This window comes from Hordeum vulgare, chromosome 5H (genome assembly GCF_904849725.1).
Source record: "Hordeum vulgare subsp. vulgare chromosome 5H, MorexV3_pseudomolecules_assembly, whole genome shotgun sequence".
NCBI lineage: Eukaryota > Viridiplantae > Streptophyta > Magnoliopsida > Poales > Poaceae > Hordeum > Hordeum vulgare.
In genome coordinates this window covers 514,308,967-514,327,358 of record NC_058522.1, presented here as the reverse complement: position 1 = coordinate 514,327,358, position 18,392 = coordinate 514,308,967, and the positions used below count along the sequence as shown (strand labels likewise).

The 18,392-nt window shown below is 48.0% G+C and overlaps 1 protein-coding gene and 2 non-coding genes across 3 annotated transcripts; 1 reads left to right on the top strand and 2 right to left on the bottom strand.

Annotated features, from left to right (window-relative positions):
• The first annotated feature begins 682 nt into the window (after positions 1-682).
• On the top strand, positions 683-3,987 carry LOC123451948 (cleavage and polyadenylation specificity factor subunit 3-I-like). The gene is made up of 5 exons (XM_045128517.1): positions 683-886; positions 977-1,074; positions 1,163-1,208; positions 1,317-1,466; positions 2,075-3,987. The coding sequence occupies exons 1-5, from the start codon at positions 737-739 to the stop codon at positions 3,710-3,712; spliced, it is 2,082 nt and encodes a 693-aa protein (XP_044984452.1). The 5' UTR covers positions 683-736; the 3' UTR covers positions 3,713-3,987.
• Positions 3,988-4,432: 445 nt separating this feature from the next.
• On the bottom strand, positions 4,433-4,514 carry TRNAS-AGA. The gene has a single exon. It is a non-coding gene; the product is annotated as a tRNA-Ser (tRNA).
• A 7,435-nt stretch (positions 4,515-11,949) lies between these two features.
• TRNAS-AGA lies at positions 11,950-12,031 on the bottom strand. Its single transcript has one exon. It is a non-coding gene; the product is annotated as a tRNA-Ser (tRNA).
• Between the last annotated feature and the right edge of the window lie 6,361 nt (positions 12,032-18,392).

Here is an 18,392-nt window from a genome sequence, read left to right as displayed (position 1 = left end):
TAATATGAACTAAACCTAGGCATAAACCTAATGCGAATAATATAAACAAAACCTAGGTTATACATATAGCCACCAAAAACTACACCTGGACACACCATAAACTACACCTATTAACAATCACAAAAAAAATTTTACTTCAAAACATACGTACACCTAGTGCAAAAAAATCTACACAAATACAAAATCATTGCAAAAACTAATTGGAGGGATTAGAGGAGCTTACCGGCCTCTTCGATTTGCCCCAAAGAACCAACAAAACGGTTGGGGGAGGAGGGAGATCGAAGGGGGGATCTGGAGGAGGAGGGAGAGCTTTTTCGTGGAGGAAGAGGAAGAAAGATCTGGAGGTGGACGAAGGGGCGCGGGGCAGTTCCTTATGACGCGTGCAACGCCAACCTCCTTGGCGTTTCTGCTAAGGCTTTGGCGTTGCACATGAGGCCTGCAACGTCTAGTAGACCGGCGTTTGGCATAAGGCCTGCAACGTCACGGCCTATGACGTTTCCAAAAGGGTCAAAACGTGAAATTCGTTCCAAACGAGTTCGTTACGTGATGAACTTGCGCCTTAAGAATCAAAACAGTGAAAATAAAAAAAATCCTTCGTTGGGAGTTGAGGATGGCAGCGGAGCACCGATACCAGCGGAAGACAGTGTGAAGGAGGACTAACATAGAAGAGGGGAGTGCTACTCGGACAAGGAAAGGGGGGCCAGTCCTTCATAAGCAAAGGGGAAGGGAGAAAAAAATGGCATCCGTGGCGACGGCGCCGCCGGCGGGGAAGCGGCCGGCGTCGGGCGAGCGGGAGGGCGACCACATGGTGGTCACGCCGCTGGGGGCCGGCGGCGAGGTCGGCCGCTCCTGCGTCCACATGTCCTTCAAGGGCCGCACCGTCCTCGTTCGTCCCCTAACCTTCCTCCCTCTCCCCGCTTGGCCCTCCTTGTTATTGGAATCCGACTGACTGGTTCCTTGCCTTGCCCGTGCGCAGTTCGACTGCGGCATCCACCCGGCCTACTCCGGCATGGCGGCGCTGCCCTACTTCGACGAGATCGACCCCTCCGCCATCGACGTCCTCCTCGTCACCCAGTGAGCAACCGCACCTCCTCCGTCCCCACCTGCCTAAGCATATCTGCGTTCCCGCCGCTAAATTTCCGGCCTTGGATTGGAATTGCAGCTTCCACCTGGACCACGCCGCCTCGCTGCCCTACTTCCTCGAGAAGGTAGGTGGGTGATGCCCGGCTGCCCGCTGGTTCACGCCGGAAGCGCGGCGGGATCGATGTTGCGCTGCTTGGTGCCTGAATTTGCTCTGCTCTGTTTTTTGTTTGCAGACTACGTTCAAGGGCCGCGTGTTCATGACCCACGCCACCAAGGCCATCTACAGGCTGCTGCTCTCGGATTACGTCAAAGTGAGCAAGGTGTCGGTGGAGGACATGCTGTTTGACGAGCAGGACGTCATCCGCTCCATGGACAAGATCGAGGTAGTACTGCCTTTGTTTTCGCTTATCTCTTTGTTTCCGGCATGTAACAGATGCGAATGGCTTGATCCATTTCGTTTGGTATGAGATTCCTGTTGCTAATACAATGATGACCGATAATGCCTGGTCGATAGAAATTACTATACTATAGCCATGTTTGTAGGAAAAACCATCAACTACTATACTATAGTGATAGATATAACACGAAAATATGTTTTATTGTGTATCCAATTATATTAATTTGGTATCGTAGTTCTTGATACTTTTTCCTACAAATTTAGTCAAACTATATTCTTTAGGTAGATGGAGTTGTTGCCTACATATATATTCTTCTGGTTGATATTTTAAAGTGAACTTAGATTCAGTTTCCCCCTTCTCGCTACCTCCTGCTTCCTGCCTTTGGAGTGCTTATATGTGTCTTCATAATTCTGAAAAGACAAAACATTTAAAGGTTGCTGTGCTGTTGGTAAAATTAAGAACCTTTTGTTATCCGGGCATTGCTTCTAAATAGCAGGATTTTCCCCCTTTACAGCTAAGGCCTGATTCTGCTTGTGAGAATTGAAAGTCCACAGGAAGAATGGACATTGTACTAATATATAATTGTGATGCAGGTCATAGACTTCCACCAGACGCTGGAAGTTAATGGCATACGCTTCTGGTGCTATACTGCTGGCCATGTACTTGGTGCTGCCATGTTCATGGTGGATATTGCAGGTGTTCGAATTCTTTACACTGGTGACTACTCCCGTGAAGAAGATCGGCACCTGAAAGCTGCTGAGGTCCCCCAGTTCTCCCCTGATATTTGCATTATCGAGTCAACTTATGGCGTGCAGCAACACCAACCCCGGCATGTCAGAGAGAAGCGCTTCACCGATGCCATCCACAACACTGTTTCTCAAGGGGGGCGTGTTCTTATCCCGGCATATGCTCTTGGTAGAGCACAGGAACTATTGCTTATCCTTGATGAGTATTGGTCTAACCACCCAGAGCTCCATAAGATTCCAATCTATTATGCCTCCCCTCTTGCGAAGAAGTGCATGGCTGTCTACCAGACATACATAAACTCCATGAATGAAAGGATTAGGAACCAGTTTGCACAATCCAATCCCTTCCATTTCAAACATATTGAGCCTTTGAATAGCATAGACAACTTCCATGATGTGGGTCCGTCAGTGGTGATGGCAAGCCCAGGTAGTCTCCAAAGTGGCCTCTCCAGGCAGCTCTTTGACAAGTGGTGCACGGATAAGAAGAACACATGTGTTATTCCAGGTTTTGCTGTAGAAGGCTCCCTTGTGAAGACCATTATCAACGAGCCGAGGGAAGTGACATTAGCAAATGGGCTCACTGCTCCTCTTCATATGCAGATCTTCTACATCTCATTTTCAGCTCACGCCGATTTCCTACAGACGAGCGGCTTCTTGGATGAGCTTCGCCCACCCAACATTATTCTTGTACACGGAGAAGCAAATGAGATGGGGAGGCTTAAACAGAAACTTACTACTCAGTTTGATGGAACAAACACAAAAATCGTGTCTCCTAAGAACTGCCAATCAGTGGAGATGTATTTCAGCTCTGAGAAAATGGCCAAGACAATTGGCAGATTGGCAGAAAAGGTGCCAGAAGTGGGAGAATCAGTTAGTGGCTTACTCGTGAAGAAGGGCTTCACCTATCAGATCATGGCCCCTGAGGATCTCCGTGTGTACACACAGTTATCTACTACTAACATTACTCAGCGGATCTCCGTCCCGTATTCTGGTTCATTTGAGGTGATCAAGTACAGACTGAAGCGAATATACGAGAGTGTGGAATCATCAACCAAAGAACCTGATGTTCCAACGTTGATTGTTCACGAGAGGGTGACCATTCGCCTGGAATCCGAAATCCATGTTACACTGCAGTGGTCCTCTGATTCCATAAGTGACATGGTGTCCGATTCTGTGGTGGCAATGATCTTGAACATAGGCCGTCAAGGCCCAAAGGTTGTTCCGATTGAAGAAGCAGCAAAGACAGAAGAAGAAACAGAAAAGGTGGCGCAGAAGGTGGTATATGCTCTCATGGCGTCGCTCTTCGGTGATGTCAAAGTCGCGGAGGAAGGGGAGCTTGTTATATCTGTGGACGGAGACGTCGCACATTTGGATGGAAGGAGTGGTGATGTCGAGTGTGAAAATGCTGCACTGAAAGAAAGGATCAGCACAGCGTTCCGCCGCATACAGGGCGCGGTAAGACCAATCCCACTTTCGGCATCCTGAGGCGAAGCCATAAACAAGATTATGCTTTAACTTGTTCGATGTTTCCTAGGTAAACAAAATAGCAGGTCACATTACTTGGCTGAAATAGTTAAGCAGCTGTTTTATGCTTGTGCCAAACGTGTATGTATTGCTGCACGTTGTTATTAGATGGTTAATAGTCTCTGGCGAGCTTGTTTACAGCCTCTGAAACTTTTCATTGTAACGTTGTGTTCATTTCTGAGTAGCAGTTATGTGAAGAATCCTCTTCACTTCCAGTAAAGTTGATTTCCAGATTATTTTTCCTTTTCATCAAGAGTTTCATTGCCTGTTCCTGATCGGTTTCTATTCTTTGTGTTGTCCTGTGAAGTCTTGTTTTGTTAAGTGTTATAGGTACGCATTTCCTTGCGTGTTCGTGATCACCTTTTGGTGTGTAACTTTTGAGTTCTTGGGGCTATTCTCCGCAGATCGGTTTTAGGTATATGCATGACAACTGAACTTGTACAGCTCGTGCAGACAAACGAGTTCCAGTCAGTAAAAGATGTATGTGGGCATATGCATCTCATCATCATCACCATGGTTAGAACTGTAAAATTCACATGTCCACGGCTGCTAAAACAAATATAGTCCCTTTAATTTTGACGGCTGCTGTAGAGGTGACATTCGGCACCATCTATTTTGTCCCTCAAATTTAAGCAGAAACATCAGAGATAAGTATACAAGAAAACAAATAAAAAAGCGAAGCGTGGTCGGCAGGATTCGAACCTGCGCGGGCAAAGCCCACATGATTTCTAGTCATGCCCGATAACCACTCCGGCACGACCACTGCTTGCTTTTTTGAGAACTTGGAGCATATAATTATGCGAAGACAAGCACAAAAACCCTGGTCATACAGGAAGCATCGTGCTCGGTTGGGTGTCAGACCGACAGGTACTAGAACAATTATAACTAGTTCACCGCCATCAATCAGTTGAATGTAGTACTACACTTCAATTTCAACCACGGCCGTCTCCAGGAATTTGGGGCCGGTGCTAAATGGAAAGAAAGACCCTAAAACTTGAAAACTTTATATAACTACAAAACCAATATAACTTGAACATATAACTAAAGAATTATTTGAATCCAAGCCAGAGTTGGAGTGTTACCTCCTTTGGTGTTCAACTTCATGCCGGCGGTGGTCGATTGTATGGTCGATTGTATAAGACATTCATCACATGTTGATAAGTTATTAGGCCTGAGCAACAGATGACACCTAACGTGACAAATTCATATAGAAAGTCTCACAAATACCTTGCAAACAAACTCTATTCCAGGTATAAACTCACAATCCAAAGCAAAAACCATCATAATTCTCAAACAAAACATGCAAGGAAGGCATATAATTTCACTACATGAAACAATTGCACTATAGAAACAAAAAAATCAGAAGAAAGAAGGAAATAACATAACAAATCAAGGCACAAAAGGGTGGAGAGGTTACCTGGTCTAGGTAGCAGGAATTCGGCGAAGGAGAGGCAAAAGTCTGGCATGGGCATGGTTGGCCTCGCCGGGAATGGCCACTGCAATGGTGGCACGAAGGGTAGCTGGAACCCTAGACGCCCTTGTCCTTCTGAATCTTGATGGTAGTCTGAATATAGGTGGAGAAGACGTTTTTACCTACGAGTGTGTGTTTTGGAGATAAAAAACTGAACTTGTACAATAGCATTTTCTCCGAATAGGAACTGGCTTTCCTGGTTTTTTCTGCTCCAACGGGGGCTCCATAATTTTGGGGGCCCTGTGCCATCACAACGGGCCAGATTTCAACGCGAAGCTACATCACTCTTATGTTAAGCACACATCATTCATGAACCTGTCCTGAGACAACAGTTGATCATATTTTGACCGACAAGTCGGATCATGCTGTGCTGGTTATTCGCCTGTTAGCGACACTGGTTGCAAATAACAGGTATATAATGAAAGGCTTTCGCTTTGAGGAAGCATGAAGGAGACACGAAAACTATGATACTCCCTTCATTCCTAAATATAAGTTTTTTAGATATTTTAATAGAGGACTACATACGAAGCAAAATGGATGAATCTACACTTTAAAATATGTCTATATACATCCGTATGTAGTCGCCTGATGAAATCTCTAAAACGACTTATATTTAGGAACGGAGGGAGTAGTATGGTTGCCGCTCCAACCAGGGACCAACATGGGATGGATCTTTATGTGGCAAGCTGGAAGCTGTGACGAGGGAGATGAGCAGCTGAAGCTGAGAAGTTTTTGGTTCGATCAGACTGTGGATTGAAAAAGAGTAAAATGCATTCACGGTCATTGTGCGTTGAAAGCATACTTTGATCATTGTACTTAAGAATACGGTCAATACGGTCACTATATACGACTTGAGGTTATTATACGGTCACTACCTTCTTGTACAACTTTGTATTTTTCTTGGTTGACTAGTCAAACGTCACATTACTCTCTCTACCTTACCACGGTCCCACCTGTGAGGGGATAAAAGAAAATAAACTCTTTATGTCCAAAAGGGGAATCAAACAGGGATCTTGAGGCCACATACGATCCACCATTCCTCTTGCATAGCACAGAGCCGGCCCGGTCGGCGTCCAGCCAGCGCTGGGTGACCACGTCGAATAGTGTGGCGAGGCTCCTGCAGCTGCGCCAACAATTTCACGCATGGGTTCGTCGCCTCGTCCCACCGCCCTGCTGTACCTAGCACCGCCGCCTCGGCTCACAACACCTCCAGCTCCAGCCGCTGCCGCCCGTTGATGAGCCCCATGAAGTAGGCCGTGTCGGCATACGTGGCGACCTGCGTGACCGGGTGCGCCAGCCCGTTCCCGATGGCCACGCCGCGGAGGCCGATCCTCCTATGCGCTGGCAACACCGTGTTCGCGACGAGGATATGCGAAGCTGCCGCGGGGACGTACTTGCCCGCATGGCTCTCGCTGGCGAGGAAAAAGGGTCGCACGCGGAAGTCGGCTGGGACCGCATCAAAGAAGGACTGGAGTGTGGCGAGGACATGCTCTACGATGGCGGGGTGGCTCCGCGGGATGTCTGCAGTGGACGACGCGACGCTGAAGCCGGTGCCCAGCGGGCTGTCAAGGAAGAGCGGCCTGAAACGGCGGTTCCATGCGAAGGGGTTGCGCGAGAGCGATGCGCAGTTGCCGGAGCGGTGACTAAGAAAGTAGGGACCGAGCTGGAGGAAGTTGTTGGGCAGGCCAGAGCGGCCGGGGCCGCCCTCGAGCCAGTGGAGCAACAACGTATCAGCTGGCGCGACGAGCGGGGCACTAGCCTCGTAGATAACGAAGAAGAGCGATGTGTTGGTGGACATGTCGACGGGGAGGTAGCCAGAGCTGGTCGAAAGCGCATCTTTTGAGAACGCCACAACCACCGTGCTGGTGGGACTCACATAGGTGGAGTCAGCCGAGCAAAATATGAAGTTGTACGATGAGACAATAACCGTATAATCACCTCACATTATATATAGTGACCGTATTAGCTGTATTCTTAAGTAAAATGATCAAAGTGAGCTTTCGACACAAGTTCAATGATAGTGGATGCATATTACTCGTTAAAAAATTGAAGGACCAGCTAGGTGAGGCTAAAGGAAGAGCGCCGCACATGGGCTACCAGCAGGAGGTTAAGCACGTTGAGAGCCAGCTGCATGGCATATATGAGCGGGAAGAAATATGTTATAAGCAGCGGTCAAGGATTGATTGGCTACAGTGGAGCGACCAAAACACCAAATATTTTCAAAACAAAGTTTCTCATAGGAAAAGAAAAACACACGGTTAGGGCCCTGTTGCGAGAGGATGGATCCAAATGCACCACTCATGAAGAGATGAGGTCTTTGGCAACTAGTTTTTATGAGAAGCTTTTTTACATCAGAGGGTTCAAATCAGATAGACAGAGTGTTGCAACACATAGAGAAAGCAGTTTGTGCGGATATGAATAATAAGTTAACTTCGCCGATTACGGATGATGAAATTGATCGTGCACTTTTTCAGATGGGGCCGACAAAAGCACCGGGTCCTGATGGACTCCCTTCTCTGTGTTAGGTTTAGTCTTGATTGTATCTGCATCTTAGTTTGCTTTGGTCTGTATATAGTTCAGGTTAGGGACTTCCAGCAAGCGCACAACAAGGTGCGCGATGAAGGCGAGATGCTAGCTGCTGTGTGATGTGGCGAGGCGTGATGCCCTAGTGTTCTGCGATGCAACACAGCCGTGAGAGGCGGCAAGGAGGCGCAGAAGGCTGAGGTGGCCGGACAGTTAACTAGAGGAGAATTAGCAAGTTAGTTAGTTAGTTACTGCATGTGTGCATTAGTTGTTAGCTGGTGCAGGTCCAGGAGAGATTCCAGAAGAGATGGGGACGTGCGTACGTGACTTAGTGGCCGGATGTGGTGGTTGGATTGTGCGTGCATGTGTGCTACTTAAAGTTATACCCATTCTTGTTTCATTTGACAGAGAATAAAGAACAGAAAACGGCCGGCGGTGCGAGGTTGCGGCCATCAAAATTCTTGTGTTCATCTTATCTTGAGAGCTACGGTGAGGTAGTCTAGAGGTAAAAGAAATGGTTGCAAGGGAGCAGTTTCAACACTTGATATAAAAAGCCATGTTCGTTTGCTCCTGTGATGACCGGTGACGGAGATGAGGCAACCAAGGCGGGGAGTTGGCGAGGAAGAAGCTCGAGGAGCCGGAGACTCCACCGAAGGCCCGCCTCACCGAAGACAACGACATCGGTGAGCTTCGCGTTGTCGAGCGCGTGGTCCGTCAGAGCTCGTCGATGGTGCAGCTTCCAACGCTGACCCGCATGAACTACACCGAGTGGGCGCTCGTCATGCGAGTGCGGCTGCAGGCGCAAGGCCCGTGGGAGGTGGTCGAGCATGGCACCGTCATCGACTAGCGCGACGACCGTGAGGCATTGGGCATCATCCTCCAGCCTGTGCCGCCGGAGATGATGCGCTCGTTGGCGGCGAAGGACTCCGCGAAGGAGGCTTGGGATGCCCTCAAAACCTTGAGGATGGGGTCCAAACGCGCCCGTGAAGCCCGAGCACAAACGCGTCGATCGGAGTTCAAGAATCTCCGCTTCAAGGACGGTGAGAAGATGGAGGAGTTCGTGGACCGCCTCACTAGCAACGTGAACGACTTGGAGGCCATCAAGGACGACATCACCGAGCACAAGGCAGTGCTAAAGTTCCTTCGATGTGTGCCACAGCGCTACCGACAGCTCGCACATCAATCCAATCGTTGCTAGACCATAAGACGACGACAATTAAGGAGCTGACGAGCTGCTTCCTGGCTATTGAGGAGAGCTTCGACATGGACGAAGAAGGCAGCACCGAGGAAGGAACTCGGTGCTCCTCACGGAAGAGGAGTGGACAAAACACATGAAGAAGAAGAACCGCGGACGCAACAAGGGAAAGCTGCGGTGCTTCAGGTGCGGGAACATCACACATTTCGCTTGGGAGTGTCCGAAAAGAAGAAGGACATCAAGGGGAAGGCGTTGCTCGGCCAGTTCGTCGACGACGAGCCGACCCTTCTTTGAAAGTTGCATCGCGAGTGAAGAATCAAGATTAAGTTAGAGAATGTTAGGTTTAATCTTGATTGTGTCTGCAGCTTAGTTTGCTTTGGTCTTTATATAGTTCAGGTTAGGGACTTCCAGCGAGCTCATGGCAAGGTGCGCGATTAAGGCGAGATGCTAGCCTCTGTATGATGTGGCGAGGCATGATGCCATAGTGTTGTGTGATGCAACACATCCGTGAGAGGCCGCAAGGAGGCGCAGAAGGCTGAGGCGGATGGACAGTCAACTAGAGGAGAATCAGCAAGTTTGTTAGTTAGTTACTGCATGCGTGCATTAGTTGTTAGCCAGTGCAGGTCCTGAAGATATTCTAGAAGAGATGGGACGTGCGTACGTGACTTAGTGGCCGGATGTGGTGGCCGGATAGCGCGTGCGTGTGTGCTACTTAAAGTTGTACCCATGCTTGTTTCATTTGACAGAGAATAGAGAACAGAAAATGGCCGGCAGTGCGAGGCTGCGGCCATAAAAATTCTTGTGTTCATCTTATCTTGAGAGCTATGTGAGGTAGTCTAGAGGTAAAATAAGGGGCTGCAAGGGAGGAGTTCCAACATTCTGTTCTACCAACGCCACTGGGAGTTGGTTAGAGGAGATGTCTGTAAGGTGATCAGAGATTTTCTTGACGGTTCAGCTACTCCGGACGGTTTTAATGATACTGTTATAGTAATGATTCCGAAGATTAACTCATTAGAGTTACTTTCTCACTTCCGAAGACTAATCATTACTGTTATAGTAATGATTTCGAAGAAGGACAACGAGGGGAAGGCGTTGCTTGGCCAGTTCGTCGACGACGAGCCGACCCTTCTTTGAAAGTTGCATCACGAGTAAAGAATCAAGATTAAGTTAGAGAATGTTAGGTTTAATCTTGATTGTGTCTGCATCTTAGTTTGCTTTGATCTTTATATAGTTCATTTTAGGGACTTCCAGTGAGCTCACGGCAAGGTGCGCGATGAGGGCGAGATGCTAGCCTCTGTATGATGTGGCGAGGCATGATGCCATAGTGTTGTGCGATGCAACACATCCGTGAGAGGCGGCAAGGAGGCGCAGAAGGCTGAGGCGGATGGACAGTCAACTAGAGGAGAATCAGCAAGTTTGTTAGTTAGTTACTGCATGCGTGCATTAGTTGTTAGCCGGTGCAGGTCCTGAAGAGATTGTAGAAGAGATGGGGACATGCATAAGTGACTTAGTGGCCGGATGTGGTGGCCGGATCGCGCGTGCGTGTGTGCTACTTAAAGTTGTACCCATGCTCGTTTCATTTGACAGAGAATAGAGAACAGAAAATGGTCGGCAGTGCGAGGCTGCGGCCATCAAAATTCTTCTGTTCATCTTATCTTGAGAGCTATGTGAGGTAGTCTAGAGGTAAAAGAAGGGCTGCAAGGGAGCAGTTCCAACATTCTGTTCTACCAACGCCACTGGGAGTTGGTTAGAGGGGATGTCTGTAAGGTGATTAGAGATTTTCTTGACGGTTCAGCTACTCCGGACGGTTTTAATGATACTGTTATAGTAATGATTTTGAAGATTAACTCATTGGAGTTACTTTCTCACTTCCGAAGACTAATCATTACTGCTATAATAATGATTCCGAAGAAGGACAGCGAGGGGAAGGCGTTGCTCGGCCAGTTCGTAGACGACGAGCCGACCCTTCTTTGAAAGTTGCATCACGAGTGAAGAATCAAGATTAAGTTAGAGAATGTTAGGTTTAATATTGATTGTGTCTGCATCTTAGTTTGCTTTGGTCTTTATATAGTCCTGGTTAGGGACTTCCAGCGAGCTCACGGCAAGGTGCGCGATGAAGGCGAGATGCTAGCCTTTGTATGATGTGGCGAGGCATGATGCCATAGTGTTGTGCGATGCAACACATCCGTGAGAGGCGGCAAGGAGGCGCAGAAGGCTGAGGCGGATGGACAGTCAACTAGAGGAGAATCAACAAGTTAGTTAGTTAGTTACTGCATGCGTGCATTAGTTGTTAGCCGGTGTAGGTCCTGAAGAGATTCTAGAAGAGATGGGGACGTGCGTACGTGACTTAGTGGCCGGATGTGGTGGCCGGATCGCGCGTGTGTGTGTGCTACTTAAAGTTGTACCCATGCTTGTTTCATTTGACAGAGAATAGAGAACAGAAAATGGCCGGCAATGCGAGGCTGCGGCCATCAAAATTCTTCTGTCCATCTTATCTTGAGAGCTACGTGAGGTAGTCTAGAGGTAAAAGAAGGGGCTGCAAGGGAGCAGTTCCAACATTCTGTTCTACCAACGCCACTGGGAGTTGGTTAGAGGGGATGCCTGTAAGGTGATAAGAGATTTTCTTGACGGTTCAGCTACTCCGGACGGTTTTAATGATACTGTTATAGTAATGATTCCGAAGATTAACTCATTGGAGTTACTTTCTCACTTCAGACTAATCATCTTGTGCAACGTGCTTTATAAAATAGCTGCGAAGGTGTTAGCGAATAGCTTGAAAGGTGTGCTCCGAGTTATGATCTCAGAGGAGCAAAGAGCTTTTGTACCGGGCATGCTTATCACCGAAGTTGGTCGACGGCGCGAGGTCGATGGGGTCGGGCTACGACGGAGGGAGCTTGAGGTGCAGTCAAGCTTGGGAGCTCCTCTTACAAGTTCTTATAAGCTCCTCTTATAAATATTCGAGCAAAGACTAGTCCACATGATTCCAAAAAAAAAGGAAAAAAGGAAAAGCGTGGTCGGCAGGATTCGAACCTGCGCGTGCAAAGCCCACATGATTTCTAGTCATGCCCGATAACCACTCCGGCACGACCACTGCTTGCAATTAAACTATCATCAACTTCTAGTAGACTGCTCAGTAGTTATTTTTGTCCAGGGTAGTAAAAAAACGCAGGCGCGAAGAAACCAAGCAGCGTTTTCGGTTCGGTGTCATACAGAATAAGTACACTTCAATCAATTTCAACACGAAGCTACATCACTCTTCTGCTAAACGCACATCATTCACGAATCATGTGCTACAACTATATACACTCATCTCCAGTAACAATAATACCATAAGATCCATCATAAGATCAGATCCTAATTTGATTTTGCCGCCTATGTTGAGACGAACCTCTGTCTCTGGCGGTCTTGTTCGCCGGCACGACCACTCTTGGCAGTTTTTTCTTATCAGCGCTTTGAGTAACAAATCTCTTGAATCAGCATACCGCAAAAAAGGCAGTGTCAGACAAGTAGCAGTTCAGCCAGGAATTAATTCTTATGAGAGCATGGTATATATGGTGGCAGAAGAGGCTAATTCGTCAAGGGAGAACGTCTGGCTGATCCCACACGCAGCTTTCTCTATCCATGCTCTGACATGCAATTTTGTTGCGGTGCAATGTAAGTCCGAACCGCGATAAGTTACGTGGACAAAGCCATTCAGGAACACAAATAAATTCGAGAGAATTCCTTACTTGGTGCTTTTTGAAAATTTGCTTCTTTCTCTGGCCAAAATAAAATTTGCTTCTTTGCTCGAATATTTTGTTCCTTAGACAAACTGGTATGTGTATGTAAAAATCGTCAAAAACATCCATAGAATTATACTAGTATATCTATGTTCACTATGGTATCTTTTATTTTACGAATAAGTACAATACCATATAGCATATTTTGATTAGTTGTGTGATTATGCACAACATGATTGTCGAGGATGAGGGTGACAATGATGTCGCAACTCTAGAATTTGAGAACATGAGTGGTCATATCTAATATTCGGAATAGAATATGGCCATATTTGAAGAGTTTATTCAAATGCATCAACAAATTCGGCATTGACCAACTCATGAGTAGTTGAAGGAAGATTTGATTGAGCATCAGTGGGTGATAGAAGGGGTCAACAATGTTAGGATGTAATATTTGGACTTCTTAAATTTTGAACCAATGTTGCATGCGGCTATTGAACGTATGTATCCTTTGCATGCGACTGTTTGATCGTGCAGACTTCAAAACAAAAAATGAGGAAGGCCAGATGTATGCAACTACGATTCGATGTCATTCTTCCGCTTCCGCATCCGTGTCCGTGAATTGGTTTCCCCTTGTTTGTTAATAAATATGAGAGGAAATTTACAAGTTGCCGTTGGAGATGCCGTAACTTGGTTCCGTCGAGACATGAGCTAGCTGATTTCATTGAAGTTGAGGTGCACGTGTGTACCAAACAGGCAGGCAACGAGGTGGATTGATTCCAAGTGAACCTAGTATCAAGCTAATAACGTCCCCTTACACGACTCAGATGATTGTTTCAAACTTTTAGTCCAAGCCAGACATTCGGAACCCCTATCTTGTTAGGAGTAAACCTGACGTCCTCTTATAAGTATCCGAGTAGTACGCGTATATGTTGTCGAATCGGTTTGCAGTAGGCCTAGTTTAGCAATATATATACGTATACCCCTGTGTAGTTTTTGTACCAGACCAGAGATTGAAAGCAATAAAAGTATCAAGGCTCGATATGAGCCTTTTGGCCAGCTCGGCGTATTGCGTTACGTTGATTGCTTCGTAGCTAGCCTCCATCAAAAACCATCCAGCAGTGTGCTTAGCTTTGCCCTAGATCACTGTTCATCATTGTTTGTTCTGTCGGAAAGCACACAGCAGATCGTGCAACATCGGGACCAAAGTCAACAATTGGTACCTAGAGCCTCGACGATCTACGATCTACGATGACGGACAACGACGCTGAGTCGGTCAAGTTCGGCAAGGGCAGTGCCAAGGCGAACAAGAACGGCGACAAGGTGAAGAAGGGCGTCAAGTCAGCAACCGGTGATGGAGGAACGAGCGGCGCCAACGTCCAGGCGCATCGCAACATCCCCATCCAGTACCCGATGCTCACCGACGCCAACTACGGCGTGTGGGCGGTGAAGGTGAAGATTATTCTTCGATCCCTTCGAGTGTGGGAGGCCATCACAGACGACGACGTCGACGAGGAGCGCGACGAAGGTGCCATGGCCGCCATAGCCCAGTCTGTGCCGGATTCCATGCTGATGACATTGGCGGAGTTCGAGACGGCAAGAGAGGCGTGGAACGCACTCAAGGAGATGAGGATCGGAGAAGATCGCGTCACCAAGGCACGGGCACAAGTGCTGAAGCGCCAATTTCACAAGTTGCAGATGGAGGAGACTGAATCGATGAACGACTACACCATGTGTCTTACTAGTTTGGTGGGAGATATCTCCGCGCTTGGTGCAAAGCTCGAGGAGACCGAGATTGTGGAGAAATTTTTCAGTTCGGTGAGTGACAAATTCACGTACATCATTGGCACACTCGAGCAGCTTTACGACATCGACGACATGACCATAACGGAGGCGATCGGACGCCTGCGGACATGGGAAGAGAATGCTCGTGGCTGTCGGAAAGGCAACGGAGGAGGTAGTGACCAACTCATGTACTCGCGTGCAGATTGGGAGTCCCCAAGTAGCAAAGGAAGGCATGATGGCAACGAAGGCTCAAGCAATGGAACGCGCGGCGGACAAACCGGAGAAGGCAAAGGAAAAGGCCAGCCACAAGGTCGTGGTAAGGCAGACCGATCTAAAGGGCGAAAGCAACGGAACTTGGATATGTCCGAGGTCAAGTGCTATAACTGTAATGAGATGGGTCACTTTGCAAAGGATTGTCCGGAGCCTGACAAGCGGGAGATCAAGGGAAACTTGGCAAAGCAGGAAGACGAAGGTCCAGGTCTTCTGATGGCCAAAGTGTGTGATCTCGCTGAAACGGTGCTTGCGAAACCAAGCTGGAAGGTGCTACTTCATGAGAAGAATGTGACGCCTAAGTTATCCGGGGATCACAACGTGTCGTGGTATCTCGACACGGGTGCCAGTAACCACATGACGGGATGTAAGGAGAAATTTCTTGAGCTGGAATATGATGTTGAAGGCTCGGTCAAGTTTGGTGATGGTTCAAATGTGGAGATTTATGGGCAAGGATCTGTCCTCTTCGAGGGTCTCACAGGCGAACATCGCATACTCACCGTAGTGTACTACATCCCATGGCTTTGCAACAACATCATCTCTATTCGGAAGCTTGACGAGAATGGATGCAAGGTGGGTATCGAGAACGGAGTGATGACGATCTTCGACAACCTCCGAAACGTGCTAGCTCGTGTTGCTCGCACACGGAACAGGCTCTATATGCTCAACCTTGATCAATCTCAACCGGAGTGTTGGCTCGCCAAGAGTGATGATGATTCGTGGTTATGGCATGCTAGATTTGGACATGTTAACTTCTACGCGTTGAAGAAGATATCAAAGATGGAGATGGTATCCGGGATGCCAGTTATCGACCATGTTGATCGAGTATGTGACGGGTGCTTGGTTGGAGAACAGCCCCGCAGGCCGTTCCCTGCTCAGTCTACCTATCGTGCAAGTGATGCACTCGAGCTGCTCCATGGTGATCTATGTGGCCCTATCACCCCGGCAACTCACGGAGGAAATAAGTACTTCTTCCTTGTGGTAGGTGACTACTCGAGATATATGTGGGTCGTTCTCCTACGATCTAAAGATGAGGCGTTTGAAGCGTTCAAGAAGCTAAAAGCTGCAACGGAGATGAAACACAAGTTGAAGGTTCGCGCTCTACAGACAGATCGCGGCGGAGAGTTTACGTCGAACGAGTTCAACGACTACTGCGAGAAGATTGGCATAAAGAGGTTCCTCACAGCACCTTACACGCCGCAGCAGAACGGGGTCGTTGAAAGGCGCAATCGAACCGTCGTTGACATGGCAAGGAGTTTACTCAAGAGCAAGAACCTGTCGGGGACTTTTTGGGGAGAAGCTGTCTCGACGGTGGTCTATCTTCTCAACCGGGCTCCAATGAAGGCGGTGGTCGGCAAGACTCCGTATGAAGAAATTTACGGACGTAAGCCGAATGTGTCTCATCTACGGACGTTAGGGTGTGTGGCACATGTGAAGACGGCGGAGCCGCATCTCTTAAAGCTTGCCGATCGTAGCACCAAGATGGTGTTCATCGGATACGAGAGGAGTTCCGGCACCAAGGCATACCGCTTCTACGATTCACAAACCAAGTGTCTACGGATTTCACGCGACGTCGTGTTTGAAGAAAACCAAGCGTGGAATTGGAGCGCCGCAGCCGACGATGCTCCAAACGGTAACATTCACGGTTGAATTTCCAACTGATGATGATGCATGGAAGGATGTCCAGGTGGTTGGCAAGACTCCCAACCAAGGTGACCACAATGGTAGTGATCATCATGGTGCCGACACCGACGACGATGCGCATAGGTCGCAAGGAGATAGCGACAACGACGCGCATGACACGGGTGGAGATCTCAACGACAACATCGACAACGAAGCGCATAGTGACGACGACGATCAAGATGATGGTCACGGTCACGACGACTACGCCGACGACGCGGATGTCGATGGCACGCCCGAGACTCAGCCATCTCCCTCGAGTGCATCAACACCGACACAATTTGTGTCGCCTCCTTCGCAAGCCACAACGGACTCCTCAGGGCCTCGTCGCTACAAGACCCTCAAGAAAGTCTACAAGTACACAAAGCCAGTTACGCTCGAGTACTCCAGACTATGTCTGTTCGGAGTTGAGGAGCCGGCAAACTTCGTAGAGGCGAGCAAAAGTCCTAGCTCGACGCACGCCATGGATGAGGAGATGAAGGCGATTGAGATCAATGGCACGTGGACTTTGGTAACCCGACCTCCAAACCAAAAGACGATAGGTTTGAAGTGGGTTTACAAGTTAAAGAAGGACACGAAGGGTGCCATTGTGAAGTACAAGGCAAGACTCGTTGCAAAGGGCTACGTACAACGTCAAGGAGTTGACTATGATGAGGTGTTTGCACCGGTTGCTCGACTCGATACGGTGAGAGTGCTCCTAGCTTTGGCAGCACAAGAGGATTGGAAGGTTCATCATATGGATGTTAAATCCGCTTTCCTCAACGACGATCTCACAAAAGAAGTGTACGTAGAACAACCCCTCGGCTACGAGAAGAAAGACGAACAAGCAAAAGTTGACAAGCTCAAGAAGACACTTTACGGGCTGATGCAAGCGCCAAGAGCTTGGAATTCAAAGTTAGACCAAAGTATGGTCACGCTCAGGTTCAAAAGATGTGCCCTTGATGATCCAAAAGTCAGTCTACCAAGCACTGACGAACATGTAAAGGTTGAGGACACGACAAACGAGAATTGTTGCCGTCAAGGCACGAATAAGTCGACGGCAGCAAAGTCGATGAATGGGACGCTACAAGGAACGACGAAGGAAGCGCCAAGAAGGAAGCATGTGAGTAGTCGCATTTGGGATCGAGGTCGCATCGAGGATGTCATGTCTAGGGGGTGAATGTTAGGAGTAAACCTGACATCCTCTTATAAGTATTCGAGTAGTACACGTATATGTTGCCGAGTCGGTTTGCAGTAGGCTTAGTTTAGCAATATATATACGTATACCCTTGTATAGTTTTTGTACCAGACCAGAGATTGAAAGCAATAAAAGTATCAAGGCTCGATATGAGCCTTTTGGCCAGCTCGGTGTATTGCGTTACGTTGTTGCTTCGTAGCTAGCCTCCATAAAAAACCATCCAGCAGTGTGCTTGCTAGCTTGTGTGCTTAGCTTTGCCCTAGATCACCGTTCATCGTTGTTTGTTCTGTCGGAAAGCACACAGCAGATCGTGCAACATCGGGACCAAAGCCAACATATCTCTCCCTCTCCTCGTGTAGTCCTCACGGGCAGCTTGGGGGAGCCTTCAGATCCGCTGCCTCTCACCCCCTCCCTCCTCTGCTCCTTTTCATCGTCGCCGGCGCTGGTTGCCGGGCAAAGCCCGGTCGGCCTGGGCTTGTTGGCCTCTCCATAGTATTTTTGATGCACCAAGATAGAAGAAACAACTCTCCACAAAGGTTTATCTTATTGAAGGTCTTCAATGTGTTCCTCTCACTGTTGAAACAGATTCTTTGGAATACGTCGAAACATTTAATGGAACAATTCAAATATATTATCTCGATATGAAGCAATACTTGCAGATTGCTTTCGGATTGCTTCGAGGATCGGATCAATATCGGTGCATCATTGTAATCGAGAGGCGATCTATGTGGCGCACAACTTAGCTAAGCATGCTCTTGTTTCAAATTCTACTATTTTTTGGGATGATGCCCCCTAGTTTTATTGTTCCGGATGTAATGAACGTT

Coding starts and splice junctions, on each gene's coding strand:
- LOC123451948 (XM_045128517.1), top strand. CDS start 737: ATGGCATCCGTGGCGACGGCGCCGCCGGCGGGGAAGCGGCCGGCGTCG. Junction 887..976: donor TCAAGGGCCGCACCGTCCTC/GTTCGTCCCCTA, acceptor GCCCGTGCGCAG/TTCGACTGCGGCATCCACCC. Junction 1,075..1,162: donor GACGTCCTCCTCGTCACCCA/GTGAGCAACCGC, acceptor TTGGAATTGCAG/CTTCCACCTGGACCACGCCG.